We start from the raw sequence: 20,438 nt of genomic DNA, 5'->3' as shown, positions 1-20,438 counted from the left end.
CCTTGGGCTTTATCCTGTTGCTCATTCCTATACAGAGGCTCTCTCTTGCCCTTTCTAAACCCAGCTCCACCATTTTTTTGGGGAATTTGTGTTTTGCAGTTAGAATATAACATTCTATAATTCTACATATTTCTTTCTTTGAGAAACGGAAAGACTACAAAATTGCATCTTGCTGAAAATTCTTGATTTCTCCTTTTACCATGTAAGGTTTACTCATAGCAAAACCAAATTAATGGAAGAAGTTGATGTTGGGGACATGTCCTCACTCAATCCTTTTAAAGTGTCTGTGTTTGTACTTTATAGAAAAAGTCATTAAATCTTAGAAGCTCTCAGGCATGATGGTTCAAATTAATGGTGCAATGAATAAGGAAGCAAATGTTGGGTTGTATTTGTTCAGCAAAAAGCCTTGGTTAGTGTGAGGTTCCAATCCGTGTTAATTTTAATTTTGTAATGTCTCAATTTTGAAAGTATCATTTGCTTTGTTCTGAATTCCTTTTGAGAATGCCCTAAGTGGTGACCTGTGAGATTCTCTGCATGCTTTTTGTTAAAACATTATGTTACTTTGTAATTGTGCTAGTAGTTTTGTTGCAAGGCTTGAAAAATATCTCATTTTAAATTGAAACTTTGCTGACAAACAGCATTTTCTCCATCGTGTCTGTTGTAGAAATGACCTAATATGACTTGAATTGTACCAGGGGAAAAATATCCTGTATTGCACTCATGTGACTACTAGTCAGGAATAAATCTGAAAATATTTTGACTGTTTCGGAGCCAACTTCTGGATGATCGGATTCTCACCATGGACCAGAGAAATGTGCTTTTCTGTTCTAGATTTAAAGGACTGAGAATGGAAATTTAGGTCTATTGTTTTGGACCAAATCCCAGTTGTCAATGGGTAACATTGTGTGGTGTATAATAAGTGCATTAATGGTATCCTTCAAATCAAAATGAAGAAATAAAACTGAGGATATTTTCGAAAAAAGTTCAGTAATAATTTATGATGGCTAAATCATCTGAAAATTGGGAATCTTTAGAGAAGTCTGCAAGTAATTTAAAATGTTTATTTTATTGCACAAATATACATATGCATTGCTTCAATCATTTTGTGGTTTGTGCTAGCTCCATCTTAAATGTAATTGCTCCTTTAATTCCATATATAGTAACAACAGTCGATTTGCTGAGTATTCCATTTGTAAACAGATATAAATCACCCAAATTTGCTTGCGGTTTAGTGGAAGAAGTGTTCTTTTCAAAGAGCTTAAAATAGGCATGGCCCTTAACAATCCATTCAAGTAATGAATCGTTCTTCTCTTACAATGTTGTTATGAAACATCTGCTCAACTGTATATCCTGACAAAAAAAGCTTTGTTTTTTAAAAAAAATCTATGGTTTGAATCTACCCAGGCATTGAACAAAGTGGACATTGACAAGAAAGTTAGGAAAATAGATTAACATGGCCAGCAAGGAGCTTCTCAACATTGCAAACAGAAAATTTTGTTTTCCAGCCAAGTGTTGAGCAACAAGATGAGATTCTCACCAGTGAGCAGTGAGAGGCATATCTGTGTGTATTATTCATTGACATCTCATTATTAATTAATCTAACATCATTAATATGAAGTTTCCCATTCTCCCAAGTGCCAATTAAAACTGGATGGCTACAATTCCTCAACATGAAAGTCAGAGAGATTACCTGTCTAGGACAAATAACATGAACTGTGCAGGGTAGCTGTGGACTGCTAACACTTGACATAGTGCACAACAGCCTTTTAAATATGATACCAGAGATCCTGAGATATCCAGGTAGTGGTGACTAATTCTGCCTATGGGGCACCATAATGGCATGATGTGTAGGTAAGAAGGCAAGTTTGAGAAATCTCACTAGGCTTTGCAGAGAGAAACCCTCCATGAAACTCACCAAAATTGACACAGCCAATTTCAGTTAAGTCATCCCAATATCTCTATCCATTCTTTTCATTGAAAGTGTGCACGTTTTATCTTTCCTTCTCTCTAAACTTTTCCTATCCCTCTTTCCTTCCTCTGTGCAAGTAAGAAAGTCTTCATGCCATTAGTTTTTTTACAAGCTAACTTTGAATATTTTATCATCATATCAATACAAATTGAGTATTTCTATATAAAAGTACAAGTTTGTTCATTTTGCATTAATCAGGACAATTTGCAAGGATATCAATTCAAGGGCAAAGGCAACATTTGTACTGATGAGTACAACACAAAAGGCTTCAACAAAATATTTTACTTTTAAGCAAAACTCTAATGTAAATTATGAAAAGCAGTGATCCCTGTACTGATGCTTGTGGCACACCATTTCTTACCTCTGCCATATTGAATTACTACACCTCATTCTCCTATTTCTTTCTTGAGAGCAAATAGCATTCTGTTCTGTCCCAGACTCCATATTCTCTTACCTTATTCATCATTCTATTTTTGGGTCTCTTATGGACAGCCTTTTGAGAATTCTGATAAATTACACCTATTCCGTTACCACTGTCTACACACTAGAAAGTTCAGTAAGATTAGTCAAACGTTTTGTTTTCCTTTTGAAAATTCGGACCAGCATTCGATAACATCATTGCTCAGTATTCTTTGATTCACCTTTATTAAGAATTTCTTTTGTTTTACCAGTAGTGTTCAGCCTACTAGTCTATATTTTATTGAACATCTGCTATCCCTTTTGTTTTTAAATAGAGGAGTTATTTTGTTGGCTTACAGTATTCTGGTACAATTTTCTTTTTCTATGCAGTATTGTCTAAATTAAGTGAATGCAGTCTGTCTGGACCAAATGTTTTACCCTGAATTTGATTAGTTTATTTGATATAGTCCCTTTTATAATTTTAAGTGCCTTTAACCTCATTATTCATCTTATTATTCAGTGTCACGTTGATCTGTTCTATTTTCTGGTTCAAAAAAAAGGTGAACTTGCTGTAATCCTAGCAGAACCACAAGGCTGTTCTTAATAGGGAGAGACGACAAGTGGTGAGTTTGGTCTTAATGTCACCAGACCCAAGAAGAGGGGAGAGATTGAGAAGGCGAGTCCTTCATGGTAACCTCGTCCACTGCAGGAATTGAGCACATATTTTTGGCATTACCCTGCATTTCAAACCAGTTGTCCAGCCAACTGACCAAACCAACTCAGGACTGAAGCAAAGTTATTAACACTTTTGCTGTCTCTGCGTTTCATTTCATGTCACATTATCCTTTTTATCTCTTAATTACCCTTTTCCAATACCAGAGTTTTTAAAATTGAGGTGTCTGTAAAATAGTTTGCTTTTTTGTGTTTTACTTTCTTGAGTAATTTAATACTTCCACTTCACCTTTTTAAATCACCTAATCTTTTTGTATTCGCCATTCTCACATACTCACTTGCTGTCTGTGTGCTTAATCTCTGCCTTTTTCTGAACTCTCAGTTATTTGTTTAGTCTTTATTCATGCATGGAGTCCTAGAGCGTTTAATTGATTCTTTTCGTGGAACATATCTTCCCGCACTATGAACACTTTATTTATAATGTTTCCTAATGTTGATGTTCTTGGTTGTTTGTCAAAGTGTTGCCTATTTTGTTTTCCCCAAGTTCCCTTCTCAGCCCTTTAATATCAGCTTTTCTCTGATCCATGAACTTAGTTTTCATTATGTGTAGTTTCTTTTCTATTATTAACTTTAAAATAGAAATCCAGTTCCTGTCAATAAACTCTGACAGTCAGATAGCCCATCTACCAGGAAGATTGCAGTCATGATTTTCAAGTAGACAAGCTGATTAATTCAAAGCCATAATTCACTTCCTAAGTTATTCCTAGATAGTGTAGATTGGTCCCCCATACTCACCAGTGAATGTTTTCTGTAAGTCGCAAGTTTTAAATTAAAACCTGCACTAACGATAGGCTGGGTGGGATAAGTTCTTCCTATTAAATGTAGCAATTCCATCCTATTACCTTTGAAATAATTACAGCTGCAAACTTTGTGTTTTTAAAAAAACATGCAATTTAAAATGGTGTAAATGTACTATGTATGTGGATGAAGTTTATTGCTTGCGTTAAAATTCAGAAAATATAGCTGTTTTAATCATTGATTTTGTTTTACAGTTATATGAAGAGGCCTTGACTGAAAATGAGAAACTTAAAGCCAAACTGCAGGAGGCACAGCTGGAACTTGCTGAAGTAAAAACACAACTGGAGAGAGCTTCACAGGTTCAGAGAGATTGCAAGAGATTTTCATGGAGTTGTATTTTTCACTTTAAATCCTGTGCTATGGAAAGTTTCTGTTGATAATTTAGCACCAACTAATGTTGACATTTGTGCATTTCAGAAACAAGATCGGATTTCTGATAAGTCTTCAATGTTGGAGATGGAGAAAAGGGTATGTTTTGTTATCCCCACCCCTATAATCACCATGAATGTCTAAGCATAGAATTACTTGGATAAAAATCTGTTCATTATGAGAGAGTTTATCAACATCTTAAATTTCCAGCTACTTTAAGTCATTCTTTATAATTGTAGTGACAATAGCTTTTCAGGTGAGATGCAACAAAAGCCTTATTGTATCTGATTAAAAGCCAGATTACCCATCACTTCTGCAATCTGTCAAAACTTTATAAGCTTTTTGTTGAGCATGACAAAGTAGTTGCATGAATTATTCTACACATCTCCCTTATTGTGTTTCAAACATGTAAGGAGGGACGATTCAGTTTCCCACTATCTAACACCCCATGTAGTCTGTAGCAAATATTTTAAACTCTTCTCAGCATGCAGGTATATAATACTTCAAATAAAATATATTACAATCAAAATTAAACCAAATACAAGGTTTACTTGAATGAAAGAAAGAAGAATTTAATTCCTTACTAACCCAAGAGAAATAGTGAGTCATGGTATCAAATGTCCAAGCAAAGAGACGTATAAAGTTTAAAAGCGAATGCTGTCCAGTACAAAAAGGAAGATTAAACATGGGCAGTTTGAAAAGTTGTTGTCGTCCTTGAAATATTAAATTTTAATCTGATGCCAGTTGTTTAGTTCATGCCTTTTATCCGCAGCCATGGTAAAATTTCCAGATATCCTTCAATTCTCCATCAATAGATGTTTCTCCAATTTACTTTGTCACTAGGCATTGTTCTTCAGATTGTGCTTTTCTGGACTTCATTACCTTCTGAATGCTATCTGACTGAACCTATCATGATTAATTAATTTTCTAAAATTGTACTTTGACTTCAAGAGCAAGAGAAAAACTTGGAATAAAACATGCATTTAGAAGTTATAGCTGGGAATGCTCAACTGTCTTTAGTATTTTAACATAGATATAATTGGTCTTTGACAGGAAAAACGTGCTTTGGAAAGGAAGGTTTCTGAAATGGAGGAAGAGTTGAAGGTATGGTTGTGGTTTTATTTATTCATTATACAAACATGAATTGCAGATCTTGTGAATAATCATGAAGTATAGTTCCCTGTGAGGAAAAATTATGGGAATTGCATGCTTTAATATTGATGTCAAGTGTTCATTACGCTCTTTTGCCTCCTGAGGTGTAATACTAACTTCTGTTAACCTAGATTCCTGAAAATTATGGTTTTCCCATTTAACCTGATAGAATTTTTCCATCCAATGTCATTATGTGGCTAAAACCAGTCTAACAGGAAAATCACAGGAATGATTCTTTCACTGTTCCAAAGCAGGGCAATAACAGGTGGAATTACTATCCCAACTCAAAACCCAGAAATAAATATTCATTTAGTAGAGAGGAATCAGAAATATAGTTATGATTTGTGTTTTTACTATTCTTGATGTTCTTCAATTGAGTACTCTAACTGATCAGAGAGCAATCATTCATTTTTAAAAAGAAATTTAAACTCCTAGTTATAAACGGAGAAATTACCCTGCACGATTTCATATTTTACACACAACTTTTACTGTAACAAATTAAACAAATAATGTGTTCTTCTTTACAGTACAGCATCTTGAGGATATTTTAATTTATCCTGGATCCAAACCAGATTGTTACATTGCGGTTATGAATCCTTTTTGATGCTCCTCAGTTTCACAGACTGGCACTTCTAGAGCTTTTTGTATTTTTGAGAATTCCACTACAGATCATTTCCCCAGGCTTTATTATCTGATGGTTTTAATTCCTCATGCATTTAGAATTTTCATGCCAAACGCAGGCCCCACTCTCACTTTCTGCTTGTGACTCCAGATCAGGACATCCTTGATTCTGAATAGTCTCTGAGCAAGTACACAAACGACTTCTCATAACCTTCTGCGTTAACTCTGCTGGTATCTTTCTCACCACCTTCAAAACTTGCTCTGTTCCATTCTTTGAGATTCTCCCCACACAACATTAGCATGGAACTGCCACCATTGCATACCCCAAACAGAGCTGTAAACTAATTCTATTTTACCTAATGATACATTTGGCAAGCCAATTCATGTACATTATTTAACAGCTGACAAGTTAGATAATTATGGCTACGATAGTCTATGATAGTCTATGATACCAATGTTGATATGTTTAGTGTCTTTAATAAAATAATGCACCCAAAGCAACATGCATTTATTTGAGCCATTTAAGTTAGACAAGCACTTTATTTCTTGCTGTCTGTATACAATAAGTAAAAAGTACAGACTTGTGCCAGAAATTTCAAGTTACTGCAGGGAACATTGATCCTAAAATGCTTAACAAAAACATTATCAATCACAATATTGAGCCATAGTAGGAGACATCTGTAGAGACATGCTTTGAGGAACATCTTAAGAGATATCGAGGGAAATATTTTGAAAAGCATCTTAAGATGCAACACAAGAGTGAGATTTTAAGCCGTATCTTAGGAGGGAGAAGTTTAGGAAGGAAATTCCAAAGCTTAGGTTTAAGACAGCTGGTCAGAATTTGGGGAGCACAGATTCCAAAGGTTTTTATAGGATTTGAAGGAGGCTGCAGTGATGTAGTTGAGGCTATGTGGGATTTGAAAACAAGGATAAGATTTTAAAGGAGATTTGTCAAACTAAGAGCTTATAAAAATTTGTAAGCACAAGTTTAAGTAAAAAGTGGCTGATATATTGACCAGGAGTACATTGAAATAGTCAAGTCTAGAGGTAACAAAGTTGTGAATGTGGATTTCAACAGTTAGGGTTGAACTTTAGCAATGTTACATAGTTGAATGTATACAATAGTGTAAATGTGTAATCAAAGTAATTTCATGATCACTATAACACTGAGATTACAGATGTGTTGCTCAGCTGATGGTTTTTGCAAGAGCTGGAAATAGTCAAGGAATGCAGTTAATGGAGGAGATCAAAAACAGCAGCTTCAATTTCTCCAATATTTAGTTAGGAATAATTTCTATTCAACCAACATTGAACATTGAACAAACAGAGCAACGAGTTAGAAACAGTGGATGAATCTACCTTCCTGCTTTAGCCACCAAAGTAGATAATCTCAAATTAATCCATTTATCTGTCATGCATTTGCCTGCTTATTTAAACCGCACAGAGGCATCTCTGCATCTTCCTCACAGCTCTCACTCTCACCCAGCTTTGTGTCATCTGTAAATTTGGAGATAGTACATTTAGTTGCCTCATCCAAATCATTAATATGTATTGTGAAAAGCTGGGGTCCTTGCACTGATTCCTGCAGTATTCCACTAGTCTCTGCCTACCATTTGTAAAAGTGGTTTATTTCTACTCATTGTTCCCTGTCTGCCAACCCTGTTTTCTATCTTAGTATGCTTTGAAACCCTTCTGAAAGTCCAAATAAACCACATTCCTTGCCCCAATCAACTCTACTTGTTATGTCCTCAAAGAATTACAATAGATTTGTGAAGCACAATTTCCCTTTCTCATATCCATGCTTATTCTACTCAGCCCTGCCACTATTTTCCAAGTTTTCTGCTATTAATTCTTTTATGATAGACTTTAGCATTTTCCCCACTTCCAGTGTCAGGCTGATCAGTCTATAATTCCTTGATTTCTGCCGCCTTAATAGGGTCGTTATATTAGCTACCTTCCAATCTGTAGGAAATATTCCAAAGTCTATAGAATCTTGGAAAATCCACTATTTCGTGGGCCACTTCCTTAAGTATTCTGGGAAATAGGTTATCAGGGTCTCTGGATAGATTAGCCTTAAATCCCATTAATTTCTCCAGCATTATTTCTCTACCAATACTGATTGTTTTCAGTTCCTTCCTCTCACTAAACCCTGTGTTCCCCTGCCTTTCTGGTATGTTATTTATGTCCTCCTTTGTGAACGCAGAACCAAAGTATGTGTTTAGTTGGTCAGCCATGTCTTTACTTCCTCATTATAAATTTCCCGGTTTGTGACAGTAACAGACTCATACTTGTTTTCAATCTTTTTCTGTTCACATACCTATAGATACTTTTACAGTCACCTTTTTACATTCTCTGCAAGCTCACTCTAGTCCTCTATTTTCCTTTCTTAATCAATCTGTTTGTCCTTCTTTACTGATCTCAACTGCTTCCACTCCTCCGGTCTTTTTTTTCTGGCCAATTTGTATTCTTCTCTAATCTAATACAGTCTCCAGTTTCCTTTATAAGCTGTGGTTTAGCCATCCTTCCCATTTTCCTTTTTGCGCCCGACAGAGATGAACAGTTGTTGCAGTTCACTCATGCTCTTTTTGAATGTTTGCTATTGGCTTTCCACTGTCGTCCCTTTAAGCAACATTCCCCAATATATCATAGCCAGCTTGTGCCTCATATCATTGTCATTATCTCTGTTTAGATTCAGTTTGTCACTCCTGTCATCTGTTCTGTGAAGCCTTAACCTAATACATCAGGATCATACTCTTAAACAATTAAATTAATATCTTCTGACTGAAAATATGGCCTTGAGAAATCTTCGAGCTACTCTGAACAACTGGAAACGGCAAACATGCAAAGCTCTACTTCACTGCTAAATTTATGCCACCTTGTTCCTCCTGTATGCAAGCAGGTCTTTCCATTTGTCTGCCAACCCTGTTTTACTATACCTTGCAGGTGCTATTTGAAGCAAACTAATGTCTGGTTAAACTTGAGTTTTCAATCCTAAAGCTTTGCTGTGGAATGTGTTAGATTGCCATCTTTTCTTTGGAATCCTTGTCTGACATTGCAGTATAATTTATGAAGAATATGTAATTAGAATAATTTATTTTATAACTATATAGTTTGAAAAAATCCCTTACCTGTCACACTGGGTATCCAGAATTACAAAGGTGTTTTACTTCCTCTTTCACCTCACCACCACCATTATTTCAGCCCTTTGTCTGTAATAAGCATTTTCTGCTTGAAACCTCTCACTGAAGGCCCAGATATAATGAATTGAAACTCCATTTGGTGCTGTAATCTGTGGTGCCACTAAATGTTTTGCTTTTCCAAACCCAAACATAAGTGGTTAGTGGTATTGATTAATTTTCCACATAATGGAATGGGAACTCAAAGAATTCAGATGATATCCAGCTATTCTAATTTCTGCATTTTTATATGTAATGCAAGTGTGCTTTTATTCCAAAACGTGTGCGCAGGGGTGTGACAATGCATTACTGTTGGACATAAAATTTGACCAGGAGCGATTGTAACATCCTGTAAAGTGTCCTGAAAAATGTAGTAATTGTTGGTGAATGAACCCTAGATAATTTAACCTCTGAATTCTTTGGAAAAGCAGGAAATACCTTTACATTCTCTAAAATTGGGTGTTGAAATTGCTTCATATTGACCTTACCTGATGAATTGAATAGTATGATGGTATGCACAGACTATTTTAAAGCTTTAGTAGCAGGCCTCATCCTCCAAGCAGGCAGATAAAAATGCTTTGGTGGACATGGGGTTTAACAATGGTTATTAGATGAAGATTTTCCTAATCTGTTTGACATACATTTCTAATTCTGGTTCAAAATGATTGAACCCAATCCAAATTTAATAATGTACCTTGCACTCAAAGTTTGCATAACTTATATTATTAGTTCAATTGCAAATGCATTTTGATTTTCCTTTGATCATGTGTTTTGGAAAACATGTTTCCACAGATTCCTGTGGCATGCTGGATTTATGTTTTCACCTCCAGTCGCTGAAACAAAATCCTGCATGGATTTTCAGATTTTTTTTGGTGACTGGAAAATTCCTCCAAATCAACTAACTTATCTGAAGTTGTTGGTACTGTTCAACATATATCATACATACAATCAGTTTATTTTCTGTTCCTCACTGTCCTCTTATATGCAAATTAAAACATGATATCTGATGTAGGAGTTAGAATTGAGATTGGGGGATTAAAGTGAAGAATAACGGAAATAGAGTAGAATGAATGGAATATTATTACACTTTCAACATGCTCCTGAGCTAAGACTTTTATTGGTAAGATATTTCTTACTTTTCAGACCAATTTGAGAATCAATAGACTGTCAGCTGATAGCCAGAAATGTTACTAGAATTTATAACTTCCTGGGTGACTGTTGTCTTTATGTGACTTTCTGTTAGAGGCATGTAATAATGAAATGGCTTAAAAGTGAGTGTAGAGAAAATGCAAGCCAACCCAGAAGAAGGTTATAAAGGGGTGGCCAAAGATGGCTCTAGGTTTCATACATAACATGGCAGGTATCTCTGATAGAAAATGAACCATTATCTCATTCCCCATGAACTTCCCATCGCACATTTAAACTTCGTGGATGCTTCATCGTAGAACTTCCACAGAATTTATGCACCTTTGCATCAGTTTCTGGTCTCCCGATAATCTGGAGACTGGAAGATTATGGGTCATTGAGTTTCTCTCGAATTGAGTACTTTTAGAAAAGAATCATGGACTATCGAGATTATTGTTAGGATGTGAAGTTATGGCTAAACGTTGGTAACAAGTAGGTTATTATGATTCAGAACACAGGAGAAGGTTAGTTTGGTTTAGCAAGCTTTTCTCTGGACTGCCATTGTGCGTCTAGCTGTCAGTTGAAGTATAGATCAGCTCACTGGCGCTCACCAAAAGAGCAAAGCATGTTTTGGAATTATTTGAAAGTGGAAGTGATAAATAAAAGGATAATAGTTTGATATTTATGTTAGGCAAACCCTCCTGCTCGTGAAGTTGATGCTGCTTATTCCTGTTCTAACATAGTCTTATGAATTCAATAGTGTTATTTTGTTTCAGCTTTGTTTTCTGATGCATGAATATTTCTGTATTGCTTTGTTTCTGTTAGAACGCTGATTCATATTTTGTTCATAACTTTAGCTGAGATCTTTTTCCTGTATCTAGGAATTATATAATTTAAGCATTTCAAGTTCTAATTAATTTTAAGGGCAAGCTAATTTCTAATTATTAGAATCAAATGTTATGTTTACCTGTATCTTGCATATGAAGTAAATTTGTTCTGGTGAGATAAGTTGCCACATCCTTGTTCATTTAAGAAAAATTTGTACACCTTTGTGGGCTGATTATACAACTTAGTTCTTTAGCACTTTTTTTTTCTGAAGGCAAGACTAAGGGTAATTTATAGTGCTACCTCAGGTTAATATGGTAGTGTTCTCAAGTACTTTGTAAGACTTTATTTCTTGCCATGTGCACTTCTACTTGCAGTGACAGGGAATAAATTCAGTCAGCTTTGACAGCAATTATTTTCAGCTCATTGTGCTAAAATTCTCTTCCTAATATGAACTTAAGGCTCCTGTCAAAGGACTTGCATCCATTAATTATGTATCAATAGGCAGTAGTCCAAAATGGCTTCTTATGGTAGTTATTTGAAATCAATCTACATCCAATAAAATAGGTTTTAAAATACGATAATAGTAATAGTTTTATCTGGAATTCTGTACAATTAATAAATATAGTACTACATGGAACAGGTCAAATTGGTCTATTTCTGTTCCGATTTCAGAAGTTCATTACATACAAAAGAACAGCAAAGTAGTCTATATTTACACTTGATGTGGAAGAGTTGCAGATAGAATGGAAACGGGCGCTTTTTTTGTGTGAAATATTGATTGACACAGTTTTTGGGCACTATCTACAAGCTATTTTCTTTTTAGTTTGGCAGTTCAAGTTGATAATGCCATTTGAGTATTGTGCTAGGATTATTGAGTGCCAAATGGAAGCCAACCTCTCAGATAATGTTTCTGCAATGCTTATGCAACCATAGAAGACATGTTTCATGATGTACAACAGATTTAGAAGTGCTTTAGTCATCTCTTACAGTTTGCAATTTATAAAACAGACATGGTTTATCATCCATAAATTATCTTCACCTTTTGATTGTCTTAAAATGTTTACCACTCAGTTGCTGAGTTGTGACTTATCCCTTTTATTTAAGCAGTGGGTCATTTCATCCAAGTTTGGCATGGACAGAATATAAGCCGTAGCAAATAGGTGAAATAGAAATTCCCACAGTTGAGATTCATGTGATTTATTGGTCCACTTCACACAGGTATTTACCATATTTTCTTGCTGTCTAGGCTTGCATCTTATTTGGGCAGCGTATGAGGTTGCTGCTGAAGCAGATGGATTTAGTAGACTTGAACTCCGAGAGGGCACAGTGGCTCAGTAGTTAGCACTGCTGCCTCACAGCACCAGGGTCCCAGGTTCGATTCCAGCCTCGGGCGACTGTCCATGTGGAATTTGCACATTCTCCCCAGGTCCGCATGGGTTTCCTCCGGGTGCTCCGGTTTCCTCCCACAGTTCAAAGATGTGCAGGTCAGGTGAATTGGCCATGCTAAATTGCCCGTAGCACTAGGTGCATTAGTCTGAGGGAAATGGGTCTGGGTGGGTTACTCTTCGGAGGGTCGGTGTGGACTAGTTTGCCTGAAGGGCCTGTTTCCACACTGTAGGGAATCTAATCTAATCAACTCAGTCATGAGACCTTGTTACTGTGAATTTGTTTCTCTCTTGTTGTAGTCTTCCACAATAGAAATGCAGTAAGATGTTTTGCAAATATGCACAGTTGTTTCCAAGAATAATGGTAAAAGTTTCAGTGATGTATAATTTAGAATATGCTCCCAGAAACTTAAATCAGTTTTGTAATGTCATTCAATTTAGTTAATTGTGTTTCTTTTGAAGAGAAATTTTATACTATCAGGAAAATTCTCTTCTGATCCAGTTAGTGTTTCAGTTTTCTGTTCATTTCATGGCTTAAAATGTGTGTTGCTTTACTTCGTGGAGTCATAGAATCCCTGTGGTGTGGAAGCAGGCCGTTCAGCCTACCGAGTCCACACTGACCCTCTAGAGCTGCCAATTGAGTTCCAAACAGCAAAAATCCCAGAAGTACTTAGAGCTTATTTACCTGTTTTGAGATAGTTGATGAGTGTTCTGTTATTTGTAGGAGGTAGAGGTTGAATAAAAGAAAACTTGAACTCAAATTTTGAGAATATTCTTAACTATATGTTTTTCTTGCAGGTTTTAACAGAGCTGAAATCAGACAACCAAAGGCTGAAAGACGAGAATGGCGCACTAATCCGAGTAATTAGTAAACTGTCAAAATGAAGGCAGTCTCTCTGAGCAGGAGGCAAAGAAAGCCAGATCAGCTGAAACAGTCTGCTTGCTCTGTGAAAGAACCATCACAGTAAAGAAGCAGTTTCCTCAGAAGTGGGGGAAGCTTCTGTTTATATCTTACCTGTTTGTGGCTTTCTCCCTGCATATGTTATCTATAAATGTTCATCAAACTATGATCTTATTCACCAACTATAAGGTCATTATTCACGTGTTCGAACAGCCTTGTTTACAAGAAATGTTAGGGTGAAAGTTCTGAATTACTTTTTAAAGTTCCAGGTATCTGTTTGTTAAGGGGATGTTTGTAGCTTCTTGAAATCAAGCTGCAATTTGAAGTCTTTCAAGAATGGCTTTAAGAAATGCCTTCCACTATGACATCAGCTCAATCATGTTAACGGTGCACTTCACTTTAGCTGTGTGTTGGAAAGGATCTTTGATTATGCAGTATTCGCTTCTTTGCACAGTAATTAAAATCACTGCAGAACCATGGCTTATTTCTTTTTTAAAATTAAAAACCATCAGCTAGACTGTATGGTACAGTAAGTATTAATTAAAGTGCAATATGCGGTTTTATTATTTTAATGTGATACTCATGAGATTCACTGCCTTTATTTCACTTTACTTCTGCCTTCATTATTAACAGTGAATTTTGATTTTGTTTTGCAATTTTTGTAACTTGGTTTATTGACCAAGCTCTAATATAGTCCAAAAACTTGGGTTGTGTCTCTGTAGCTGTGTGATTTTTTTTTCTCTCTGTCAGCAGTCGCCACCTGCAATTTGCATCTAAGCGCCAAGTTCAAAACAAAAAGCTGGTTCATATTAGAGTTGTGTAGCAAGGCTGGTTCAAACATGTATTTTAATGTACAGCTGCTGGTTTTGCATTTTGCTCTTGAGACAACCTTTTGTTTTGCTTCACCTATTTCAAACAAAGCTTTGGGTAATGCTTGTTTTTTTTTCATTTGATCTTGACTTCATACACCAATAAGGGGCATTACAACTTTACCGTAGACTCAAAAATGTCTTTTCTATCTTGATGTTTTCAATGCATGATGAATAGTATACTGTATCCTTATACACCACTACTACAGGAATTTAAAACAAAATAGAACTTTTCTGCAGTGAGCACTCCCTATAAATACAAGAAAGTTCAGGGAAGGGATCCATCCAAAGACACACATTGTATAGACCTTAATCTAATGGAATTCACAGACAAATGTAGTAATTTGCATTGTGTATTCCATAGTTAAAATGTCTCTATAGACAATTATAATATGGTACTGAAATCAAAGTGTGTATATTTATATAGTGTGTATGTATATATAATATATTTATATATAAATGTGTGTGCGCGTGTACATATATTTTCATTGATACAGAAAAGGCCATCGGTTTTGTGTTTTTGTTTACCTTAGTCAAGCCTGCAGCTTACTGAAAGTGCATTGGCTGTTTTTTAGTTATAACAATCCTGTGCAAAATCGGGCTTGCAGTAGTGTTGCTACTGGATAAAATACAAAGGAACTGATTATTAAGTCCTTTATACAATATGAAGATTATGTACATATGAAATCTCCACAGGAGAGTTCAGACTGCTGGGAATTTACATTATGCAACGGTTGGTGGCCTTTTTAAAAATTATGAATATGCTATTAGATTTAATTTAGTGTTATAAATTGAACATTTCCATGTTGGGAAATGTACATGTGGGAAATGTACACATTATTTAAAGCTTGTAAGCACATCCATATTTTCGGTTATGTAGACCACCGAGTTCAGGTTTGAAATGTACTGCTATTGTATGTAAATCAAAAGGACTAAACAAATTGTTACCTTTGCAAATGCTTTTACTAAATGTGAGTCTTTACTGCTCTGAATTCGATGTATTAACTTCTTGTGGTGCTTTTGGTTCCAATGTTTGAAAAGCTCTACTTTAGATGGGATGCATTTTCTTATGCGTTATGAAGGAGTTTTGTGCAGATGCGAGGTCATGACTCTTTCAGATTGCCATTTAAATTTATAATTGTCTAAAGAAAAATAACCCTTGGGCTTCAAGAATGTACTAAGACTTGAATTGGTTCAGTTAAATGTACTTGAGAATTAATTGTACCACCAAATGTATTAGCAGTGAATTCACCTTCTGGTAACGTATTTTCAGGTCAAGATTAATGCAGTTTGTAAAATGGTAAATCAGACATTTAACAAAAAAAAAATTTAAGTAATAGAAAATATTTTTATCCTTTACAAATGACAATGTACAATTCACAATTTGACTTTCTATTACAAGTAAAATGACTGAATTAGAATGAAGTTAAATACACATACTCAGACTAGTTGTAGGGGTGTGTTGCATTGCAACATGAGCTGGAGAATGAGTCTGCTGGGGCAGACTGGTTGATAATGGATGGCTTGTAATATGGCTGGCTGACTAAAAGGTTCAGATTCAATTAATCAGATTGAGAGGGATAAAACTAAAATTAAATGATACCAAGGCCCTTTTAGCTGTGAGGTTAGAGTATTTGTGGAGGAAATGGGGGTATAAAATGTTTCCCTTAAGAGTTATTTTCTCATAGTTTCTTGGCAGTTGTTAGTACACTGCAGCCTATTCCAGGGTTACTGCTAATGACACATAGCTGGACTGCTGGGATGTCTGAAAATAACTCGAGTAACTCACAGTGATTTCTGTCCGTCTATCACTTATTCAATTTTCATATAGTTTCTTCCAAAAGCTGTGCTTAAAGAATCTGTAAAGATGATTCTGTAAATGTTTAATTAAAAATAATGATGTTTGAGTAAAAGGCAGTGTATTTAGTTAATAAAAAAAAGTACACCAGTTTTGCCTCTTGTGAACCATTTTTTAAATAATTTCAAAGGATGTGTATGTTACTGACTAAGCCAGCATTTATGGCCCCTCTGTAATTGCCCTTGAGAATGTGGAGATGGCCTGACTTCTGAAACCACAGCAGTCCATGTGATGTATGTATACTCATTATGCTGGCTGGGGAAGGTGTTCTAGATTTTGAACCACTATCAATGAAATAACAGTGATATAGCTGGTGTGAATTTGAAGGGAACCTGGAACTGGGGATGTTCCCATATTCTGCTGTGCTTGTCCTTTTAGGTGGTAGAGGTCATGGTTTGGAAAGTACTGTACAATGGAGTCTTCAAGAGTTGTTAAAGTGCATCTTGTGAATGGTACACATTTCTGCTACTGCGTTGGTACTGTAAGAGAATAAATGTAGCTGTTGGATAGAGTGCCACTGCTTCATCATGGATGGTGTTGAACTTTTTGATTGGCATTGGAGATAAGACAGGTGGAACAGGCTCACTCTGACTTGTGCGTTTTAGATTGTAGACAGGCATTAGAGAATTGGATGATGAGTTGCTCAGCAGAGTTTCTAGCCTCTTAGCTGCTGTTGTTGCCATGGTATTTATATTGCAGGTACAGTTCAGTTTCTGGTCAATGGTCGACCCTAGGATAATAGGAAATTCGGTGATATTAATGTCAAGTGCCACTGTTTGGCTCCTCTCTTGTTGGAGATAGTCATTGCCTGGCACTATGTGGTTCAAATGTTAGTTGCCACTACCAGCCCAAATCTGGATGTTGTCACAGTCTTGCTGCATACATATACTGCTTCAATATCTGAGAAGGTTCAAATAACTCTGAATATTGTGCAGTCATCAGCAAACACCCCATCTTTGACTTTATGTAGATAAAGTCCTTGAAGCAGCTGAAGATGGCTGGGCCAAAGACAGTACTCTGAGGAATTCCTGCAGTGATGTCCTTGGACTGAGGTGTTCAAACTCCAACACCACAACCATCTTTTGTTGTGTCAGGAATGACTCTAACCAGTATAGAATTTTCCCCTGATTCCTATTGACTCCAGCTTTGCAAAGGCTCCTTGATGCTGGATTTGCCCAAATTCTGCCTTGAATGTTGGATTGTAACCCTTTCTTCCCTCCTTGTATTCAACTCTTTTGTCCATATTTGGATCAAGGTTGTAATGAGTTCAGGAGCTGAGTGAGCCCAGTGTAACCCAAGCTGAGCATCAAGTGAACTGGTTACCTTTGGGTGAATGCCACTTGCATTCACTGTCAACATCCATAACTTTAATCGGTAGGATGATAATTGGTTGGCTTGGATTTGTTCTGCTTTTTGTGGACAGGACATATGTGGACAATCCTCCACATTGCTGGGTGTACGCCAGTGTTGTAACAGTACCGGATCAGCTTGGCAAGGTACATAGCTAATTTTGGACCACATGGTTTCAATAATGTTGCCAGAATGTGTTCCGAGCTGATAGCCTTTGCAGAATACGCTCCCTCCAGTCATTTCTTCATATTCTGACTTAAGGAAAAATTCAGATGTGATGTGTTGCACTCACTCTTTAAAAAAAGTTAGTTTGCATATTTATATTAATGTATGTATTAAAATATATATATTAACTGTCTCAAGGGGCTAAGTTAAGGCACAAATAAAAACAAGGTTTGATCTCTAGCAACTGACAGCATAAATGATATGTAAATAAATGTCTGTGAGCTGATATTGTGGATGACTGGCTTGATGCCCAGATATACATATATATGCAGGCAGAATATAGTTTCAAATTGTAATTTCCACACTTCGTGATTCCAAGACATTGGGGTTTGGGTCTGCAGGATCCTAAATCACATAAATGTTGGTTTAGTTTCCAGTAGATTGTCTTATTGAGAGTACTAATAAATGGAGCTATGAATGCATTTAGGATATGAAAGCCTCATTCTAAGACCATGTCAAAAATGTCACCACTATAAATAGCAACATTGCAATTTGGTAAGTACAGTTGTTAAGATTTCTAATATCTATCATGGGATGCCTGCAATTATTGTTCATCCCTAACTGCCCTTGAAAATGTGCTAATGAGCTGCCTGTTTGAGTGATTTGCTTGGCCACTTCAGATGATCATTTACGATTCAATGGCATTGCTGTAAGCCTGGAGTAGCTAATAAGGCAATCATTATAAGCAGGTTTTCCTCCCTAAAAGACATTAGTGAACCAGTTGGGTTTTTAATGCCAGTCTGATATGATCAGCAATGATAATCATTCAACTAATTTTTTTAAATTACAAATATTTTTAACTGTTCTTCAGTTCCCCAGCGGCCATGATGAACTTTGCACTGCTGTCTAGTGACCCAACTTCTTATACACCTACATGAACTCCATGCCAGTTGACCCATTACTGGCCTAAAACTAATACAAATTTTGTTCAGGAATGGATGTAATTTTAAGGTATAATTTAATCATACAATCCCAAAACATACTCACTGAATTCCTATTGGCATCATTTCTAGGCCCATTACCAGATAAAGAAGTGAACTTTTTGTGTGTCTCAGCTGGCCTATGGCAACTGCTGACATTAATAGCACTGTCTAACCCATTGATAATATATCTTAAGTCGAAGACTCTCTGTCAAACAAAGAATTTGAAATATGTTGATTCCTGAATTGAATTTTGCTAATAAACCTATTGCTGGAATGGATAACTTGTCATTCTGTTATTTCTTGGCAAGAATCGTTACATGCTAAGGAGCGTAGTCTTTGTTTAAAGAAATTTTGATGGTTTTTGCCTTTATCATCAATGATGGTAATGTTGAAGTGGCTACTGTCAAAAAACATAATTCTCATTAATTTGTTAAAGATCTGGGTTTATCCCTTGAAAGCATCAAATCATTAGGATATTAAGAAGACTGCAGGGAAATTTGTGGTTTGTGTTAATGCTATATTTGTTGAAATTGACTCAAAAGAGCTTATGCTATAACCCGGAATTAGTAGGCACTGCCAATATCTATATTTCAGTTTCAAGAGAAAGGATGTAATATTTAAATGTTATTCTCAGTAAATACTTTAAGTGCCCACAAAGCATTTATACACAGAGAACATAATTTCCCTCCCCACACCATATCTTTCAACAATAAATGTTGAATTAATTTTCCATCAAACTGATTAATCTTTGGTCACTTAATGATTTGCTTGATATTGGGTTTTCAAGTGGAGAATTAAAGGAGAAAAGGAATGCTGGAAGTTGAAAATAGAAAATACATTACTGAAAATACATTCTCAATCAACATCTAAAAGTGTAAAACTGTTTCAAAGTTTTTCTTTATCAGAAACCTGATAGATGTTTGATTTTTGACCTGAATTAAAAAGTGCTGAGGGCTTGCATTGCACCAGTTGCATGACCTAATGGAAATCTTTTATCATACAATCCAGATTGTTAGGTGAAAGAATTTACTCTGATCTTTTGTGCTGTCAAAATCAGCATACCTATATGATGAAGCAAATTCATAATAAATGTTAATTACACATTTGTATAAATTAGTGTAAAATGTCTAGTTTATCATTACTTGCAAGTTTAGAATGTTCTTTTAAACTATTGACCAACACTTGTTTATGTCCATTTTGCAAACAAGTTCATTGTTTTTCTTTTGTTGGCATTTTAACATTCTTTCAATAGATGTGATGAAAACACTTGGAGCTCATCTTTGGACATTGGTGCACTGCAGGCTGTTAAGTGTGGTTGACGTCTGTATGTTTTAAAGAAATAATTGTGTGGAGTTAACTTTGGCTGTTCAGACTTTATGAAGTTTATTTATTGATCTGTGTATTGAGATCTCATCTGCCTACAGAGTTGTTCACATCTTGTATCTGCATGAAACTGGCTTCAATAATATGTCAAAAATGTATTTTGTTGAATATAAATAAATGAATTTTAAATATTTGTGTGCACCTTGATTTTTATATAGTTGTATGTTATTTAGAATATTGTTATTTAGAATAAGGCACTTTATCTTACTGAGGTCAGTGTTTGAACCTGATGCAAAAATAAACTTCAGAGGTCTTGAAAAGCTTATAGTGGGATTTTTCCTTCAAATTAAGTGCTGCTTATCCATGAAGGAATATGAGTCATCATCTTTTTGAGGGTTTGAACATGTTATACTAATTTGCTCAACAATCTATATG

General features: G+C 35.7%; 1 protein-coding gene across 3 annotated transcripts in view; it reads left to right on the top strand.

Moving 5' to 3' along the window:
- The window catches only part of LOC122563241 (protein phosphatase 1 regulatory subunit 12B-like), a 282,450-nt gene extending 262,254 nt beyond the window's left edge, over positions 1–20,196 (top strand). For all 3 annotated transcript variants that reach the window (XM_043716857.1, XM_043716856.1, XM_043716858.1), the window contains 4 exons: positions 4,093–4,197; positions 4,316–4,366; positions 5,321–5,371; positions 13,353–20,196. In XM_043716857.1, coding sequence (XP_043572792.1) covers positions 4,093–4,197; positions 4,316–4,366; positions 5,321–5,371; positions 13,353–13,439 — 294 coding nt within the window. In that variant the 3' untranslated portion in view covers positions 13,440–20,196. The remainder of the gene's footprint in view (positions 1–4,092; positions 4,198–4,315; positions 4,367–5,320; positions 5,372–13,352) is intronic.
- The last annotated feature ends 242 nt before the right edge of the window (positions 20,197–20,438 follow it).

This window comes from Chiloscyllium plagiosum, chromosome 26, assembly GCF_004010195.1.
Source record: "Chiloscyllium plagiosum isolate BGI_BamShark_2017 chromosome 26, ASM401019v2, whole genome shotgun sequence".
NCBI classification, from domain to species: domain Eukaryota; kingdom Metazoa; phylum Chordata; class Chondrichthyes; order Orectolobiformes; family Hemiscylliidae; genus Chiloscyllium; species Chiloscyllium plagiosum.
Note: the sequence above shows the minus strand (reverse complement) of the source record. Positions and strands in the feature narration are given on the sequence as shown.